This window comes from Paramormyrops kingsleyae, chromosome 25 (assembly GCF_048594095.1).
Source record: "Paramormyrops kingsleyae isolate MSU_618 chromosome 25, PKINGS_0.4, whole genome shotgun sequence".
NCBI classification, from domain to species: domain Eukaryota; kingdom Metazoa; phylum Chordata; class Actinopteri; order Osteoglossiformes; family Mormyridae; genus Paramormyrops; species Paramormyrops kingsleyae.
In genome coordinates this window covers 33,776,706-33,796,758 of record NC_132821.1, presented here as the reverse complement: position 1 = coordinate 33,796,758, position 20,053 = coordinate 33,776,706, and the positions used below count along the sequence as shown (strand labels likewise).

The 20,053-nt window shown below is 41.6% G+C and overlaps 2 protein-coding genes across 2 annotated transcripts in view; both read right to left on the bottom strand.

The window, feature by feature from the left end:
* The window catches only part of LOC111855416 (major histocompatibility complex class I-related gene protein-like), a 42,188-nt gene extending 29,855 nt beyond the window's left edge, over positions 1–12,333 (bottom strand). Inside the window, exon 1 of the mRNA XM_072707508.1 lies at positions 12,193–12,333. The gene's annotated coding sequence lies outside the window, so the exon portion shown is untranslated. The remainder of the gene's footprint in view (positions 1–12,192) is intronic.
* The window catches only part of LOC111855387 (uncharacterized), a 32,058-nt gene that overhangs the window by 3,201 nt on the left and 8,804 nt on the right, over positions 1–20,053 (bottom strand). Inside the window, exons 6-10 of the mRNA XM_072707100.1 lie at positions 13,142–13,155; positions 7,802–8,095; positions 6,847–7,122; positions 5,943–6,666; positions 243–312 (exon numbers count right to left, since the gene is read on the bottom strand). Coding sequence (XP_072563201.1) covers positions 243–312; positions 5,943–6,666; positions 6,847–7,122; positions 7,802–8,095; positions 13,142–13,155 — 1,378 coding nt within the window. The remainder of the gene's footprint in view (positions 1–242; positions 313–5,942; positions 6,667–6,846; positions 7,123–7,801; positions 8,096–13,141; positions 13,156–20,053) is intronic.

Genomic DNA, 20,053 nt, shown 5'->3' with positions numbered 1-20,053 from the left:
CGGCACTCACCATCACAGTACCATAGAGGCGGCACTCACCATCACAGTACCATAGAGGCGGCACTCACTATCACAGTACCATAGAGGCGGCACTCACTATCACAGTACCATAGAGGCGGCACTCACCATCACAGTACCATAGAGGCGGCACTCACCATCACAGTACCATAGAGGCGGCACTCACTATCACAGTACCATAGAGGTGGCACTCACCATCACAGTACCATAGAGGTGGCACTCACCTTAAAGCCTGTCCGCTTCGCATGCCTAGGGAAGCACCCCATGGAGGTTTTTTGTGGCATGATGCTGTGAGTTCAGTGCAGATCCTGCTTGGTCAAACACAAAGGTAGGATACTTCACAGCTAGATCAAGCACGAATGGCATGATTGCACATGCCTGTCATTCTGTACATTAAACCCGGAATCCACAAACACCTGCTATGGCTTCACATCTCAGACCATGTTTGCCACCCTTTTATTATAGTATAATGTAAAAGATGTTGTGTATATGTGCATAATAGTACATGATTGAAAGTTCCAAAGTGGTGAATGTTACTATATTGTTTCAGACTGGGTTTAATATCAGCAACTGGTTATGAATGCTGAATTGTTATTTTTGCAAAACATCTAATTCTTTTGAAGGATAATTGTGAATTAGACTGCCCTTTGCAACTAAAGACCAGACCAATAATATCAAACACACCAAAAAGCCATGCTTTTTACACTAGCCTTTAAATGCTAGCATGTTGTGGCATTTAACCTGCACTAACTGGGGCATGAATGATACATAAATCTTTTCAAATTGGATGATACAGATGACTTTTTTATTAACATCAGTTCACCTTGGCTCTAAACCAATGCGAAAATAATGGAAACATCTTAAATACTGCACAAATACACAGGATATACTCAGATTCAAGCAGGTTTATCGATAGTACAACAAAGAAAACACAATATGTGCAGTGTTTGTCATTCTGAACTGTACCTCGGGTAACTTAGTCCTACCGTTTTTTTGGACTTTATAATATTAATAACAAAAATTGATCAGCTAATATTGAGTATATTATGTGCTTCCAGAGAAATGTTACTATCTGCTATGCATTTGACTGGAGCTGTCATACAAAATAAAGGTATCACTGGATTTTAACTTACCTTGATGCAGACCTCTATGGTGAATCTCTGAGTTAGTCAGCGCTCTTCTTGATGCCTCAGAACCTAACATGCCAAAACCTGCACCGTACCTTACTAATAAACCAGGTGATTATCAACACCAATCTTCCATGGAACTGGCCTGAGTCCATCATCATGGATGCCAGCCAGCCAGTTCATGTCCTCTTCACACTCCTGGGAAGCGCTATCGGTGCATCACCACCCGCATCACCCACCTCAGAAACATCTTAATTCCACAAGCCTTCAGGTCAATAAACAATTGGTGACTGGTACCTGTCCACCCCACAACGAATATTGCATTGCATTGTTCTATTCTGTCATTGTAGTTCCTGCCGCACTTTCTTATACTTTATGCTATATTACTGTCAGTTTGATCTGCAAAGATGCCTTATCCACATATTACACTACCTATGTATTAACATGCCTCTAATTTTTATCTTGCGTGGCCTTGTCTTGCACTGTTTTGACTTGTATTGCACTGCCGTTAGTCATATCACTCGCCATGCTCGTGATGTTGCTATTGTTTAAATGAGCAAGAAATTTGATGCTAAAACTAAAACAGCATCATATAACTCACAAGTTACATTCACTCAGTAGCATGATGGCTAAGGTCCTGTACCAAAATCTTTAAGTTTGAATCTTTGTAAAAGTTATCTTGGTCTCTAGAAAGTCGTACTTCAGCCTGTTAAGGTCAGTTGCAACCAGCTTACCGATTTAGTTTGTATGGGCTGGCTAAAGTCTTATTTATGCTCAATGTTAAATATGTATATGGATGGAGTCTTCTGACTGTACTGTGCATCCATTTTGTCCATAATTGCGCAAATTTTCTGAAAGCTTACAGATATGGAGAAAATGGAGCAGTACCCCTGGAAACTGTGGGGGGGGGGCGGGTAGTGTAGGCAACAGCTCAAGCAAAACACTGTGCGAGACACAACAAAAATATTTAAATGCTGGAACATTTTGATGACCAACTCTGCAATTTGGTGTGAAATCTTAAACACCTGTATGATGCTACTTCACCCAGCCACGGAAACGAACATTGCGTGACTGCCAGAGTTCAGTAATTCAGGTCCAGAGGGGAAAAATTCAGAATGGGATTTTGTTTCAACCATCCAGTTGAGTACTCTGTGATTGTGACTCTTTATGCGCAACTGGTTGGTTGAAACAAAATCCCGGTCTGGACTTTTACTCTCTGGACCTGAATTGCACAACTCTGATAGCTGCTAGGAGGAGACTGAATGGGAATGCCAGTTGGATGATAGCAAAGGTAAAGTGGAGGTCTGTCAAAAACTTTTGACTCTCCTGCCCTCTAGTGGAGGTGTTACGTAACATCTATGCCAATGTAAAGTACAGTGAGCAGTGCTGGTAACATTGTTTGAATCGCCGTCGGGGAAACACCCTACGTGGCCGGATCGCCGTCGGGGAAACACCCCACGTGGCCGGATCGCCGTCGGGGAAACACCCCAAGTGGCCATAGTGCCGTCGGGGAAACACCCCACGTGGCCATAGTGCCGTCGGGGAAACACCCCACGTGGCCATAGTGCCGTCGGGGAAACACCCCACGTGGCCATAGTGCCGTCGGGGAAACACCCCCCGTGTCCGTAGTGCCATAACTGATGCTCCCTCACAATGCAGGTAATATGCCTCATTTGAGACTTCCTGAGCGACCACCCATTCTACACAAAGTGAAACCAGCGGTACTCAAGGATTCTCTAAAGAGAGACAGTACCGAAGGAGTCCAGTCTTCGTCTCAAGTCAATGAATACCGTCCATGTTTCACAGCCATACAGCAAAACAGAGAGCACTAGGACTTTAAAGACTTTGACCTCGACAGTGCCATTCATGTTTGGGATCGCCAAACACCCCTTTCCAGTGACCTTATGACTTAATAGGAAAACCAGAAACATGAATGTCACTGTCGAGGTAAGTGAACCTCTTAACGAGGTCAACACTCTCTCCTTAGACAGACACACAGCTGACGGCTGTGCCCAAGAGGTCATTAAAGGCCTGGATCTTGTTTTTTATCCAGGACATTCACAAACCCAGACACTGAAACTCCTCGGTCAGTCTCTTCGAGAGTCCAAATCATAGGGTCAATTGACTACAGCATCATTGGCAAAGTCAAGATCAGTGAATCTTTCTTCACCAACAGATGCCCCACAGCTGCTCGACCCCACAGCCCTGCCCAACATCCAGTCTGTGCAAGCATTGAACAGAGCAGGAGCAAGAACACACCCCTGGAAAACCCCAGAATCAACTGGGAGAACGCAGAGGTTCTGCCTCCACTCTGCACAGCACTCACAGTACCTGTGTAAAGACCGGCCATGACATCCAGTAACTTCGGGGGGATCCTGCAAAGTCTCAGGATGTCCGACAGGGCAGCTCAATCAACTGAGTGGAATACTTTACAAAAATCGACAAAGGCTGCAAAGAAACTCTGCCGATATTTGCGTTTGCGCTCGATGAGAACCGATCAATGGTAGTGCCAGGACCGCTGAAGCACAACATGAAGAGAAGCAAGTATACGTGGTAAACTCGGGGTTTATTAAAAGGAGAACAACAATCAGGGGCACAGAAAAATGCCAGCGACTCCAAGACTTTAATGACAAGACTGGGGAAAGACTAACTGGGAAGCACTTAAATACACAGACTCGATTGGACAAGACTAGGAACGGCTGGTAATCAAGAGGATTCCACACGTGGTTAATGAGTGGGCGTAGCACACAGGAGGAGCGGCACGATCGGGACCAGGCTGCTCCAGTCGCTGGTAGGCGAGCAAGTGATCATGGATCTGTTGAGGATGAGCCTAGCATCTCTGTGAAGGTATCTGCTTTGGTTTTATATATACTCCCATGCAAACATAAGTTGGCAATTGTCTTAACTTCATTTGTGCAGCCCTTGTTAATTTATGCAACTTGATACTGGAATTACATGGATCACTTACTATCCTTCAGCCATTAAAAATCAGATATTGATATTAATAGCAAACAGACCCTAGTTTGAACCACAGACCCCGTCCCAGATGAAATTAAGTTTTACTCAACAGGGGGTCACCCTTATTTATTCTCATTGCATAATGGTGACATCATGAAATGTCCCTGCAGTCCTCTTGAAGACTCCAGTGTTCCATTGCCTTCACCTGTGACTACTTATGATCCCTATTTAAGCTCTACCTGTTTGTCATTCTGTGCTCGATCTTGATCTAGCTTTGCTTGATGCAGGTACTTCTTGAGGGTTGTGCAGCTCAGTGCATTTTGAGTGGTTTTTGCCCTTGTTTTATGTTTCATATTCTCTACGTCCTTCATCTTCCTCACTTAAGCGTCTCTGCTACTAAGCTCTGCTTCAATCCTCAGTCAGTCTGGAATATATGTTTTGTTTATACATGTTAAAAAAATAAAAAAAAATACACATCATCTTGACAAGGGAATCGGATTATGTCAGTGTTATCTACAAAGCAATGTCACCCCTGAGCTCAAATCATTCTGTATGTGGGAATAAAACAAGACACAGAAGTCAGTTAATTTGGTTTTATTTTATATTCAACAGGCTTTATGAAAGTAGAATTTAATGAAACAAAAGAATGATTCTGTACAGTTCCAGTCCACAGAAATAAAATTTATCTAAAACAAAATCTGTCAATAAAGGACACTACTAGGAATATTCCCGTATCTTCCAAAGGCTTATCATTATGGTTTATTGTTTTCATTAATGTTTATTATAATCATACACTAGCTAAAGGTAAAAACAATGACAAATACATGAAAAGATCAAACATTTATTTATTTAACAGATTCTTTTGTCTAGAGCAATTTTTAAGTGAGGAAATCTTGGGGTTATACAGCGAGATCGTACAGCGAGGTCAGCCAGTGGGGTCATACAGGGCGGTAAACCAGCAGGGTTGTACAGCGAGATCGTACAGCGGGGTCAATCAGCGGGGTCAGCCAGTGGGGTCAATCAGCGGGGTCATACAGTGGGGTCAGCCAGTGGGGTCAATCAGCGGGGTCAGCCAGTGGGGTTGTACAGCAGGCTCGTAAAGTGGGGTCGTACAGCGGGCTCGTACAGTGGGGTTGTAGAGTGAGATCGTACAGCGGCCTCGTACAGTGGGGTCATACAGTGAGGTCGTACAGCGGCCTCGTACAGTGGGGTCGTACAGTGAGGTCGTACAGCGGGGTCGTACAGTGAGGTCGTACAGCGGGCTCATACAGCGGGGTCGTACAGTGAGGTCGTACAGCGGGCTCGTACAGCGGGGGTCGTACAGTGAGATCGTACAGTGGGCTCGTAAAGTGGGCTCGTACAGTGAGGTCGTACAGCGGGGTCGTACAGCGAGGTCGTACAGCGAGGTCGTACAGTGAGGTCGTACAGCGAGGTCGTAGAGCGGGGCCAGCCAGTATCCCTGAAATTAATGGGGTTAAGGGCCTTAGTCAAGGACCCAACTGTGATATAATAACTCCATCAGTCATGGCATTTGCAAGAGAATCTAAAGACGATAGAGTGGAGTTCAAACGCAAGAGACAGGGGTACTGCTGCAGGAAGTGAACCACAAACGATCTGTAATATTTGGTAGCATCAGTAGTGGTAGCATCAGCAAGGACAGCGATCCCACCACCTAAAGGCTTGTACACAATAAATGTATCAATCTCTTCACAGACAGTCCCTGTTATAAAAACTAGCAGTATGTCGAGTCAGATCCAAAATGACTAAACAGATACACATTTACTCCTCACTGAAGATCAGATCATATTTTCACTGATTGCTCTTTCTGTGCTGGGTGGCTATTTAGTGCTGCTTTTTTTCATTTTTTCATCCAGGTCTGTTGAAGTTTTTTCCAAAGTTTTTTGCTTTTCTTTCTTCACCTCCTCTTTTTCTTGCAGAACCTCATTGTTTTTCTTCTTGCTGCCCTTTTTGGCCTTCATGAACATCTCGTTGGTGTAATGGCCTCCTCCATTCTTTTTTATCATCTCCTCTATCTTGTCCAGCAAATCTGTGACCTGATTGGCATTCCATACATCTTTATTGTTGAAGACAAAGTATCCACCCTGGCATTTTTTAATGAATTCATTAAGCTTTTTATCACCGCTAAGAAATCGGTCAGCAGCGTCACCCAGAACGTCCCCATGTGTGAACAGCACCATGGTGTATTGAGCTGATTCTGGGCCAAAAACCTCCTGGATGATGTTCAGTGTTTCCTGCTCTTCTTGTGTGAATCTGCCCACCTGCAGCAGCACCAGGAATGCATGAGGCCCAGGAGCACACAGGGAAATACACTCTGTGATCTTCTTTATGAGATCATCCTTGCTCAGCTTCGTGTTAAACAGGCCTGGAGTGTCCACCACTGACATCTTTCTCCCACAGGCTTTGCCTCTGGCTTTAGCACAGCTCATTGTTACAGAGTAGTTGCTGACTTCTGACTTAAACTCTTTCCTGCCCAGGATGGTGTTTCCAGTTGCACTCTTCCCCACTCCAGTTCTTCCTAACAGCACAATTCTCAGCTCATGCTCTGTGGAATAACAACCTTCATTACCTCCATTGTAATTATAACTCCAGAAGATACAAAAAATATTACGTGTGCAGTTTGTTCTTATTAAGTTCTATAGCAGTTAATAATCATGTAACAATTTATGATTTTAGGTTAACTTAGCTCATGGTAAGACTTCCAGACATACAGGTGTGGTCTTACTTGTGCAGGTACTGATGGTGACAGGTTCACTCTTGAGATCGGTGTCTTTCAGCATAGTGCAAACAGAGAGGCTGCACTCCGCTCCTGGTCTCAGACCAGACAGGACAACTTCGTTCTCATCAGTGATGATGGAACGGCTCTGGCCCGAGCTGCTGTCCGTCCACGTCACATTGTAACTGTGTGAAATGCCATCCATCCCTTTTGGCTTGTCCCAGGTGAGGTTGACAGTGTTTGTACCCAGAGAGTTGATGTTAAGTTTACTGGGCGGAGAGTGCGCTTTGGGAAACAAAATCGTCCATGTTTATAGTACTGTTAGCCATTGTATACAGTAAATGATGCCTACAAAATGTCAACTATTAAGCCTCTTAATTTGTACCAAATAATAAGTATTGCCCTCTACACAATTACTCTCTTAATAAACTACTATAAATGAGTGTTGCAAATAACACTTCATGTTAAACCAGCATAACAGCTGTCTGTGTTTCCATTTTTGCAGAATATATAGGTATTTGAACACAAATTCATTGGAGATGTTTAGGGCATAAATGCATTGACATCATTATTGGGAGTGTATGTGTGTCTTTATAATAGAATACTACTGATAACAGGCAATTATACTGATTAAAACAATTTTCAGAGAGTAATGTCAGCATAAGTGGAAATTAGCGGGAGAACATTTTAAAACAAATTCGAGGAAGCACTTCTTTACACAGCGTGTAGTTAGAGTATGGAATAGTCTTCCTGCTAGTGTAGTGGAAGCTAAAACCCTGGGTTCCTTTAAATCAGAGCTAGATACGATTTTAACAACTCTGAGCTATTAGTTAAGTTCTCCCCAAACGAGCTTGATGGGCCGAATGGCCTCCTCTCGTTTGTAAATTTATGTTCTTATTCATGCAGTCTGGTTTTTGAGTACAATTATCAATGTGAAATGTGCAGTTCATGCCAGAAATCTTACCCATATTCATGACTTTCTCTACATTTTTAGCCAGATCATTCATTTCCATTTTCTTCAATACAGCATGAGTTACCCGAAGTGCTCCTTCAGTATTATAATAGTCTTTCATTTTTTTAACTGTATCTATCCGGTCGGCACGCTCTAACTGACTGACTGGAATGGGCTCGAATTCCTGCAGCACTTGTGTGTTCAGGTGGAACTTGAACCGCTTCAACTCATCATCCACTAAATCGTCCATGGTTTGCAGGAGAAAAGGGCGGACGTGCTTCCGTGAAGCCGGGAACTGCAGGACAACTTAAACAGGTTAACAAGTCAGAACAGAAGGCAGCAGAAATCACAGCACTGCGGATGTACCACTGACCTTAAACGTTGGTCTCTTTGTTTTGCTAGGGAAACACCCCAAACCGTTCATTTTGGCCATGATATGGTGAGGTCACTGCGGCTTCTGCTTGGTCAAACACAGAGTTACAGTATGTCAAGCCTAGAGCTGGGTGATATAAACGATATATCAACGTACGGTAAATTTAAACCGTAAGAAAACGTGAAACTTCGATAAAATGTTGATAAGAAACATCGGGCCTCATTAACCAATCATTCCTACATAGAAATTTCTTCTTAAAACCTCATTACATAACTTTCACCAATGATTTCTTACTTTGGATTTGTTTTTAGCTAAGAGCATTTGTACGCACTTTTAGCACTGACACGTTTGTTCAAAAGGATCGGTTATTGCATTTTCTTAAATTCTACACTGTATACTATTATTGCAAAGATATTTATATATCTCTTTATGATGCTTTTAAATAATTACTCTTTTTTTGACAAGTAATTATCTTTTGAAATAAATACTACATTAACACTGCAATTTATCATTGCAGAATTTAATGATATGGAAATCTCACAAACCCATATTTTATTCATAACAGAACACAGAAAACATACCAAATATTTTAACAGAGAAAAAGTATCATTTTAAGGAAAAAAATATGGGCTTTGATTCCTCTGTAAGCAGGACGTAGGTCACTAGACCACAGATGGTGTGTCACCTGCTCACAGATTTGTCTCACAGACGCCTCCTTATCTGCCCTCACAGCTGTCCTCCTCAGTTCCCGGTACAGACTGCAGTTGCCACCAAGTCATGAGCTACTACTCCTCTCGATATTATCCAATGCCAATCCTGCCACCAAACCCCAAAAATAGTTTCCCAGCAAGTTGCAGGACCGCTTGCAAGGCCGGATGCAGTTTAACGTCAAACCCAGGAGCTGATCCAGCTCTGATAATTCTGAGCAAGTCTGTCCCCCTGCACTGGCCTGCATCCCTCTTCAGTGTTTCCCAGTATTTTTTTGTCTCACATTTTAAATCAAACCCTTCCTTTTTACTTCATCAGTCGTGCGCCCTTGTCCAGATGCAGTGTCCATATGCAATAGCGTCCCCTACATCATTTTTGTGTTACTTTGTAAGCACTACTGATGCTACCAAATATTACAGATGGTTTGTGGTTCACTTCCTGCAGCAGTACCCCTGTCTCTTGCGTTTGAACTCCACTCCATCGTCTTTAGATTCTCTCTCAACTTTCTCTTTGCCTATGGCCCCGAAGTCTCTTCCTTTTATGGGCATTTACCCCGTCCAGATAGTCATTCAATCACAGCTGGCCCTAGTATGGCCAGCACCTGCTGTTCCTCGTGGGGGGGGGGGGGCTGTGACTGCCCCCCACCAGTTCCGCTACTCTGCCGTCTCTCCTCTGCACCCATTTTTTTTTTAGCAAGGCTGGAAAAGTCGTGCCACTTCTTGCGGACTTCACTGCCAGATCTCCACTGGCCACTGCAGGCATTCATCTGGCCTGCAGTTACCTCCCATTTACTCCTTGTTCTCCTTGTTGGAGCGGCTGCCGCTGGCCTTGGACAGAAGCACAGCATTGTGGGTAGCCACCTTTTTTGGCCTCTGCCTTTGAAAACTGATGCTTCTGTTTTCGCAGACCACTGTCCAGGGTTTCTAGTAGAGCCCCATTACGTTACATTTGCAACCAAGAAGTTAATTTAAATTGCCATTCCATCTGTTTGCTTTAGCTTGTTTCGATTTGTTTTGGATTAAATGTTGTATTGTTCATTCTCATATGATACGACTTGTATTTCACCATTGAACTACGTGGAGTCGATGTGCCTGTTATTACAAGTCTGTGCTTTTCTCACGCAGAGGCCGGAGAGGAGCCATCAAAGTACTACTTAAAGTTTGTTTGTTAATTCTGGAATGATAAAGGGTTTTGGGAAATGCACGCAGACTTCACCCGTTCTTTACTTTCATCATTCGTCATCTTGTTCGTTGTTTGCTAAGATCAATCACTTCCTGGAAAGCCATCGACTAAGAACTCGCTACACCATAGAGCTTAAGCTATAGAATATACTTACTGATTAAAAAATTGTAACCACTTGTCTTAATAAAACCAATTACTTTGAACAATAGATTTTTAACACAGATAGGAAGTTGGATGAAATTAAATAAATATTGATTACAAATCACATCCATCCATTCTCTCCCACTTATCTGAGGTCGGGTCTCTGGGGGAATCCCGAGGCGTTCCCAGGCCAGCCGAGAGACATAGTCCCTCCAGCGTGTCCTGGGTCTTCCCCAGGGCCTCCTCCCAGTGGGACATGCCCGGAACACCTCACCAGGGAGGCATCCAGGAGGCATCCTGACCAGATGCCCGAGCCACCTCATCTGGCTCCTCTCAATGCGGAGGAGCAGCGGCTCTACTCTGAGTCCCTCCCGAATGACCGAGCTCCTCACCCTATCTCTAAGGGAGAGCCCAGCCACCCTGCAGAGGAAACCCATTTCGGCCGCTTGTATTCGTGACCTCGTTCTTTCGGTCACTACCCACAGCTCGTGACCATAGGTGAGGGTAAGAACGTAGATCGACTGGTAAATCGAGAGCTTTGCCTTTTGGCTCAGCTCCTTCTTCACCACGACAGACCAATGCAGCGCCCGCATCACTGCTGACGCCGCACCGATCCGCCTGTCGATCTCCCGCTCCATCGTTCCCTCACTCGTGAACAAGACCCCGAGATACTTTACAAATCACATCCATTATATAGTGTAAGATTCCACAGCTTAAAAAATTAGGCCTAATTTGATTAATTCAGGTTTTATTTAATACATTCAACAAAGTAAATATTACACAAGATCAGAAGGTAACTGTTAGTTTTCCTTATATTTTTTAAGGCTTATAATTAAGCAAGTTTTACTCAACTTAGAAAATGCTTGTGCAAAAACTTACAAGGATTTTTTTTAAAGTTAATTTTTTCAGTGCCCCCTTAAAATAACAGTGAAATACTGTGCCATTGACTTTTTTGGTTTTTTCTTGGGGGGGCATGTGATCAGAAGGTTGTTGGTTCATGCCCAACCTCAGCAGAATAGTCACATGTGTTTGGGCTCCAAACGTATTTCACCACTTGAAGCACTGCCTGGAATGAGCAGTGAGCAGTGAGGCACTTGAGGAGCATCATTAAGAATACAGTGATAAAGAATCACCTAAAGATAATTTAATGCAAACCAATAAAACTAGCCTGTCGTATATCCATGTGACGTTTGGGTGAGGCAAATGACATTGATCATTCACTGAGTGTTGCAATTTAATATCTACTAATCGACTGTATCACTATACTGTGTATTTCATGCTAAACTGTGATTAAAGTATCATTAAACAAATTTGAAAATGCCTAACACGGTAGAACGGTACCTTGGGAGGTGAGCAAGCTTTAACAAATTATATAAAAAAAAAAATGTGGCAGAAGATTATTCCTGTTTTTTTGCAAAAGCAAACAGACAAGTGGACACCACCGTATTCCCCCCAACGCCACACACACAGACACACACACACACACACACACAATTTAGATTAGAACATAAGCAAATTTACAGTAACAGAATATAGAAATCATCTGTTCTTTATAAAGTTACTTATATCTTAACTGGCTGGAAGAACATGGCTTCAGTTACTTAACTCCAGGCAGCCATTCCATGTACCAGAGGGTTTCATGTGTCAGTGGAAAATCAGGATGATTTGTAGCCTCATAACAGAAAAATAAGAACATTCTTTCATATGGTATACTTGTAAAATGCCACCATGCAGAAATAATCCACTGAAACACAATAACTGTCCAAACATACAGGGCACTTCAAGAAGGAATAATCTGAAATGATTCAAATCGTACTATAATACAAAACATTTTATATACATGCATATTATACACATATAATATATATATATATATATATATATATATATATATATATATATATATATATATATATATATATATATATACACACACACACACACATACACACACACACACACACACACATACACAAAAAAACCTTTTTTTTTTACTCACCTTAATGTGGACCTATACGGCGCCCCTGCATGAATCACTGCCTCACTAAACGCTCCTGGTCTTGATTGCTATGAAATTCCCGGACCAAACACTGGCACCTTTATTTTCTATTAAAGCATGTGATTATCAACACAAATCAGATCTTCCATGAGATTGGGCTGGATCCAACAACCCAGATGCCTGCCAGCCAGATCACACGCTCCTCCTACCCCGCCCTCTAAGACATAATGTTATTATAATTTTGATTTTGATTTTTTAGTATTTATTTTTATATAATTTTCAGTTTTTATTTTTCTGTATGTTTTTGTTATTATTATCATTTGAATAATTTTATTCAGGAAAAGCATTACACGTACATAAAAATTATTGCTTGGCTTCATATACATTGTGTTCTTTTCTTGAATGAGGATAGCAACGCGAAAAGGAAAACAGACACTGGGCGTGATAAAAAATTATATTCTATTTGGGAGGAAATCAAGTAGTTTTTCAAACAAACATAATATTTGAGCCATCTATAGTACAAACCAAACAGGTTCCATAGAAACTGCAAGCTCAGGCTAGTTTCTCCAATATCTGTAAATTTTCACTTTGTAGTCTCAAATAAATTGTGATTCTCTCCACAATACAAAATAAATCATTCATTACTTCTAAGAAATCTTTGAAGGTAGATGAAATGAACTGCAGCCACCTTCTACTGACAACACAGCTGCTGCAGACTCAAATACAAACAGATAACCGGCCAACGAGGGTGCAGCTGTGGTAAATGACAATTAACCAATGAGCATAGTACAGGGAAACAACCATAGGTGGAGAAACTTAACTAACAATTAACAAAACACAGAACTTTAACAAATGCCAAAACTAGAAAACATTAAGTACATACTGGAAATTAAACAGTAGGAATATTGACACAAAATACAAGTAGGGACTAAGTACATGCAGGGCAAACCGACGGCCAGAGAACTAAAACAGAACACAAACACAGGGGAAACAGGAAACCAATAAATCTTAATAAACTGATCAGGCCAACATCATAGATTTAGGTGAACATCCATCATGAATCTAAAAATGAATAATTCTAAATCATTATTAAACCTACACCATACCCACCATTGGCCAAATGCTTCCCTAACTCACTTAACTAAGCACTGTAACCACCAAAGTACAGCAGCTGAATTCTACAGTTTTTATGATTTCTGGCAAAGATACGTACGAACTTGTTAAGATTCAATGACTTTGCTCTACAGCATTCTATGCTCAAAACCCCAAGATCACTCAGCCTGTCTTCTGCCATGGTAGTTCTGGGATGTGTTTTTACAAGTTTCAAGCGGGAAGCGCTGTGCTCACATGTTGCTGTGCTAACAGGTACTGTCAGTGCAATTTTGCAAAGTCTGAAAACAACATGAAATACCTCCTGGTATGACCAGATATGCAATACTAGGTGATTTATGCATGTTTTTTCTTTCAATCTGAAATTATTTTGACTTGGTACAACTTATATACAAGGTATTTAAGGTCACATCCATATACATTTGCAAATGCACAGAATTTTTTACTAGTTAAGAGCTTATGTTGCCCTGATTATGGCACAGTTTAAGAACACTGAAAACCCTGCAACTCTCTTGGCACATCTGAATACGTCCTGAAATGGATCCAGACATGGATTTTACATGCATTCCGACTCATTCGGTCGATCTATTGTTCATCCATTCATTTGGGCTTCTCAAATATCTCGGGTGTGCACACTAAGTGAGACTATGCAAGTCTGTCTTGTATGAGCCTTGATTAGTTAAAGCTGAACTGCATTAATGAAACGACATGAGGCTAAGTTTAGAGATGGCACTAGTTTGAGTCTGACTTTCTCAGGAAAGTCTGGCTTTCTTTAACTACTTTCATGGAATATCCCCCAGTAACAACACAAGAATATCAGAAACCTCCACAAGGAACAGACCAGGATCAGGAACTTAAATACAGAGGGCTAACAAGAATAACGCAGGACAGGTGAGAAGAGGTTGTTGTCAAGCAACTCACAACTGCACTAGGGAGTCACAATCTGTATGAAAAACTTCACTCTGGTTTTCGGAAACATCATTCGAATGAAAGTACCCTTCTGAGGATTGCAAATGACATTTTAATGTCCTCTGATGCAGGTGACTGCTCCGCGCTGGAGCTTCTGGAACGTAGCTCTGCCTTTGACACCGTTTTGTGGTGTCCCACAAGGTTCAGATTTGGAGCCTATGCTTTTCTCCCTATATTTGCTGCCACTGGGGCAGATTTTAAACTTTTTTAATATTACACATCACTTTTATGCAGATAACGACCTCACTTTACATTCAAACCCAATGAGACTACTAGGCTCTCTTTGCTTTTAGATTTCCTGAACGCCATTAAAGACTGGATGGTAGGAAATTTTCTACAGTTAAATACAGAGAAGACCGAGGTCTTAATTATTTCCTCAGGCAATGTTGTTCCTGTAATTAAACAAAACATTGGTTCTCTTTCCTCTGCTGTCCAATCAAACCTGTGGCATTAAGGGTTGATATTTGTTGAGTCCTTGTCTTTGACACTCATGTCAAACAGTTGTCGAGATCCTATTTCTTCCATCTGTGTAATATTAGCAAACTAAGTTGGTTTCTTATGTGGAACTGGGGATGCTTTTACATGTTTTTATTTCATCTCACATTGATTATTGCAATGCACTCTTCTATCCCCTCAATAAGTCTGTTCTTTCTCATCTGCAGTCAATTCAAAATGCTGCAGCAAGACTACTCACAAGACCTAGTAGACGCTTGCACATCGCCCCTCTGTTCAGTTCCCTTCACTGGCTCCTCGTGAACTATATAATTCAGTTTAAAGTCCTCACAATTACCTACAGAGCATTGTCTGGTCAGGCCCCAGCATATCTAACAGATTTCATTCCTTCCCACTCATCAGGACGCTCTTCAGGTCCAGCAATCAAAACCTTCTCTCTGTCCTGCACACTCGTCTAAAGACTTGCGGCGATTGGACGCTTGAGGCAGTTGCCCCTAAATCGCGGTTTGTCTTGCCCACTCTAGGACCCTGTGGATACTTTTAAAAGGCAGCTGAAGACTCACTTGTTTAGACAAGCACATATACAGACAAGCAGGTGCTATATGCATAAACGTTAGTTTATTTTTTTTTCCTTCATAGGATCAGCGTTCCAAAGTAGCAGAATGTGATCGGAATCCCAAACTTGCCCAGACAAAGCTTATTCCCAAATGGGAATAAATGAAATCTGTTTATTACCGCACACTTCCTGCATCCTCATGCACAAATATTTGTTTCTAAATCGTCGAAAATTCTCATCAAGGTGTAGGAGGTATGTTTGAGTTTGCGTTTAACTATCATGAGGAAGAAAGCAAACAGGAGGAACACAAACATTTGGATTTGGTTTTTGAACACTTGTGTTACACTGGGGGTATCATAAAAGGAAAATACATATTATTGCAGCCTCACATAGTGAACCAAAGAATAGACTTATAAAAACCTGCAATATTCAAATACTTTGATGATAAAGGTTTTAACATTTTAACATAACATTTATGTTATTTGTTATTTATTATCTTCTGAACAATAACCTTTATGCCAAATATATATATATATATACTGCTTTTATATTATATATGTGTACTCATTCTATTATTTTTTTATTTTTTCCCCCACCCCCCAAATTTTAATTCTTGTAACTGTAATGTGTCGGTGTACTGCTGCTGGAACTAAATTTCCCGGAGGAACCTTCCCGAGGGATTAATAAAGTACTATCTAATCTAATCTAATCTAATCTAATTTGAAGTTGTGTGTACATGGATTAAAGCAAAAAAATAAAAAATCATCTGACTGATTTTTTTTTTTTTTTAACTAAATGCTCCGTGTCCCATACTACCTCGGCCATGCATCACATAATGTTTATTTTTATTTTTAGGAAGAATAATAAAATCGTAATTAAACCAAAGAAAAAGAACTTTGTCTGCCGAAGCTTGTTTACCGCCCCCCCCACCCCATCTTTAGTGCACTCAGTTGACGGAAAACTTAAATCCTTTATTAACCAGTAATAAAGCCTCTTATTGTTTGTCTCATATCTAATTCTAAAATTAAAATTTGTAAAAAATGATATGTAATATATTTATATATATTTAAGCCACACACACATGCACATGCACATGTCGGGTAAACATATCTTTATGGGGACCGCTCATTTATTTCTATGGGGAAAATGCTAACGGTAACTATGACAAGCTTAACCCCTACCCTGCCCTAACCATAACCATACATAACCAAACAAAATACAAGAGTTTTGGTGAATCTGTTCTTGTCAAGTCCCATGTTTGTATATACTTGGAGCCCGAGGGCTGTTTGTTAATAATAGGTTTGATAAAGTATTTGTGGGCTGACGTACAGCAAAAGCAAACAGCTAAATTGCCAGATTCTCCCCGCGGCTCTTTGGCAATATGTACATGTTTACACATAAGAGCCTGTCTGTTTCAGACAATAAAGTGCCACTTCATTCAAGTCTCTAAATAGAAGTAATTTCTCTCTCAAGTTTCAGAAATCGTTGTTCAAAAAATCCCCAAGCCATCCTAAGAGAACATTAGAAAATGCAGCAATCAAACAAAGACTCATTACAAATAAGATCAACCAAAGCCTGTAATAGTAAATATGTTGGAACTGATGAAGTACCAGAGGCAAAAATATAAGAATACCTTTATTCAGCTGGGAAAAAAACACTCCAGGAAAGCCCATTCAAGAAAATCAGAGCCTGGAAGACAAGTTCTAACTGCATTGTGGAAAGTAGGATGAATATGCATGTAAATCTGTGCTTGAAATCAAGCTGGTGCCACTGGCCGCAATGAAGTGTCTGACTCACAGCAGATAAGCTAGCAGAAATAAGCTCTAGGGAGCTGAGCTTGCTCATCATAGTGTTAAAGTACTATTACGACAAACTGGGGAGTCTCAAAATGTAGTATAAATGGGCTGGCTAAAGTCTTATTTATGCTCCATGTTGACTGTATTATGCATCCATTTTGTCCATATTTGTGCACATTTTCTGAAAGCTTACAGATACGGACCGCAGTACCACTGGAAACTGTGGGGGCAGTGTAGGGAAGTGAAACACTATGTGAGACACAACAAAGACATTTTTGGTAAAACTTTACGTAAGGCCATGCTTTTAGTAATTAATAAACACATTCATAATGCATTATAATGCATTCATAAAGCATTATAAACATGGCACCACAGATTCCTTTAAAATGCAGTATCCTTAATGCTTATACCAACCATTATAATGCATTATAAAGGTATTAATAGTGCATTATAAATGAGGGCTTCATAAAGCATTAATAATGCATGATACACATGACTATAATGTGTATTGCCTCTTGGTGTGTTTATAATGCTTTATGAATGCATTATCATTTGTTATGAATGTGTCTATAAATTACTAAAAACATGGCCTTAAGTGTTACCAAATTTTTTAAATGGCGGAACCTTTTGAGGAACAACTGCAATTTTGTACAAAATCTTAAAGACCTATATGATGTTTTTCGTCACAGAGACAAACATCACATAACTGCTCGGAGGAGACTGGACAGGAATTACACATCAGTTGGGTGATATCGAAGGACAAGCTGAGGACTGTCAGAAACATTTGACTGCCCTGCCCTCTAGTGGATGTGTTGCTTAACATCCATGCCAATGTTAAGGATGCATAGAACTACAGTGGACAGTGCCAGTAACATTGATTGAAACTGACTTATTTTAATAGGTAAGGGGAGCATAAATGAAGCTTTATTTGTGTAGCCATTGGTGCAGTACCTTCTCTAGAAGGTCTGCTGCTTTGACCGTAGTTGGAGCCTGAAAATGCTCAGGAGCAATGATCCAGCTGGTATGTTCCGAATCATTGGGGAGTCTGGCCATTACACATACAGGAACTTACATGCCATCCCACTCTAAATCCATAGGCATCAACATGGAATTTTGCAGCTATACCAGCTGCCAGTCTTCTGGGATGACTTTCTACAAGATTTTGATCCTAATATACATGCTTCCTAAATGCTCCCACTTTACAATAATACCACTTACAGTTGACCGTGCAATATCTAGCAGGGAAAATAATTCACAAACTGACTTATTGCGAAGGTGGCATCCTATCACAGTACCATGCTTGAAGTCACTGAGCTCTTCAGAACAAACCATTCTTTCACAAATGTTTGCAACCCTGACTGCATGGCTGGGTGATTTTTTTATTCACCTGTAGCAATGGGTCTGAATGAAATACCTGAATTCGATGACTAAGAGGTGGATCCCAACTTGCAGTATAATGTACAACAATTTAAGCATTTAGTTAAACATTATGGCTGTAATGGTACATGTGTCTGTCATGTACTTTCTGGGACATCCCCGAAGCCCGTGGTGGAAAGCTGTCAGGTTGGAGGAGGCCTTCCGAGTGAGGCTGCCTGGTGGGGCTCTGGAGGCAGCCGGCACGTACCGACAGGCCAAGCGGAATGCGGTTTTGGCAGCTGCTGAAGCAAAAACTTAGGTGTGGAGGGAACTTGGAGATACCATGGAAAATGGCTGTCAGCCTCTAAAAGATTCTGGCAAACCATCAGGAGGGGGAAGCATGGCTTGACTCATGCAGGGGGGGAGAACCGTTGACCACAAAAGGGGGATAGAGTCAGGAGGTGGGATGATTATTTTGAGGACCTCCTGAATCCCACTGATACACCTTCCTTTGAGGAAGTAGAGCTGGAAGACTCAAAGGAGGATTTAGCCATCTCCGGGAATGATGTCACGTCTGAATTAACCACATTCCAGTGCAAGGAGTCGGAAAGCCATTTTGCAATTACATGGACCTATTTCAAAAAGCAAAACTTCCTGCTTAGTTGGATAACTTGCCAGATTTGTTAGTTTAAATGCCCTTCATCACTTACATTTAGACCAGACTGCCTTACATCTGACAGGTCCAGCTAAGCAAGAAATCCTGCATTCTGAAATAGGCCCCAGTTCTAGCCAGGTTGATTGTTAGCCATTGATAGCAACATCAGCAAGATCAGTTTAGATAACAATGCATAATGCAGTATTCTGCATATACAAACACCGTAGTAACTTGTCCACAGATAGCGGTTGAACAGTACTGCCTGTTCAACCGATTACAAGATATAAGTGCTGATAAAAAGTGTACAACTAGGTCGGAATCAGCCGTCCCCTGAGGTGACACTCCTCTGGTCACAGGAGATTTCAATGTGACCACTGGCACTGAAAGGGATGATTATGAGGATTGTGTCGGTCCCCACAAGTCCGGCGACCATAGTGAAAGTGGCTCCATATTCTTTGACTTTGCAAAAGGTCAGGGGCTGCAGGTCACTGGATCCTGGTTCCAGCACCCTGACCTGCATCGTTGGACTTGGTACTCCGACACTGGTGGTGCGGTTAAGGAGATCTATCACATCCTCATGGGCAGACACTGGAGGTTCCTTCAGAACTGCAGAGTCTACAGAAGTGCACACAGACTTGTTGTTGCTACTCTGAAGATTCAGCTCAGATCCAGTAGGCTGCCACCTAATAGAAAAATGAGGCTGGACTTGACTAGACTCCAAGATCAACCTGTTTATGATGAGTTTGCATGCAATTTGTTTGAGGAACTTGCAGACTGGGTGCGACTGCTGACTCTGATGTGATGTGGAAGACCTTCCATGATAAGACCCTGAAGGGCTGTGTTGGTGTTGCCAGTGTTCCCAGAAGGAGGTGTTTCATCTCGCAGGGCACCCTGGATATTATTGAGAGGAGTCGCAGCGCATGACTTGATGGCAACTCCAGTCTGTACCGGGAACTGAGAAGGACG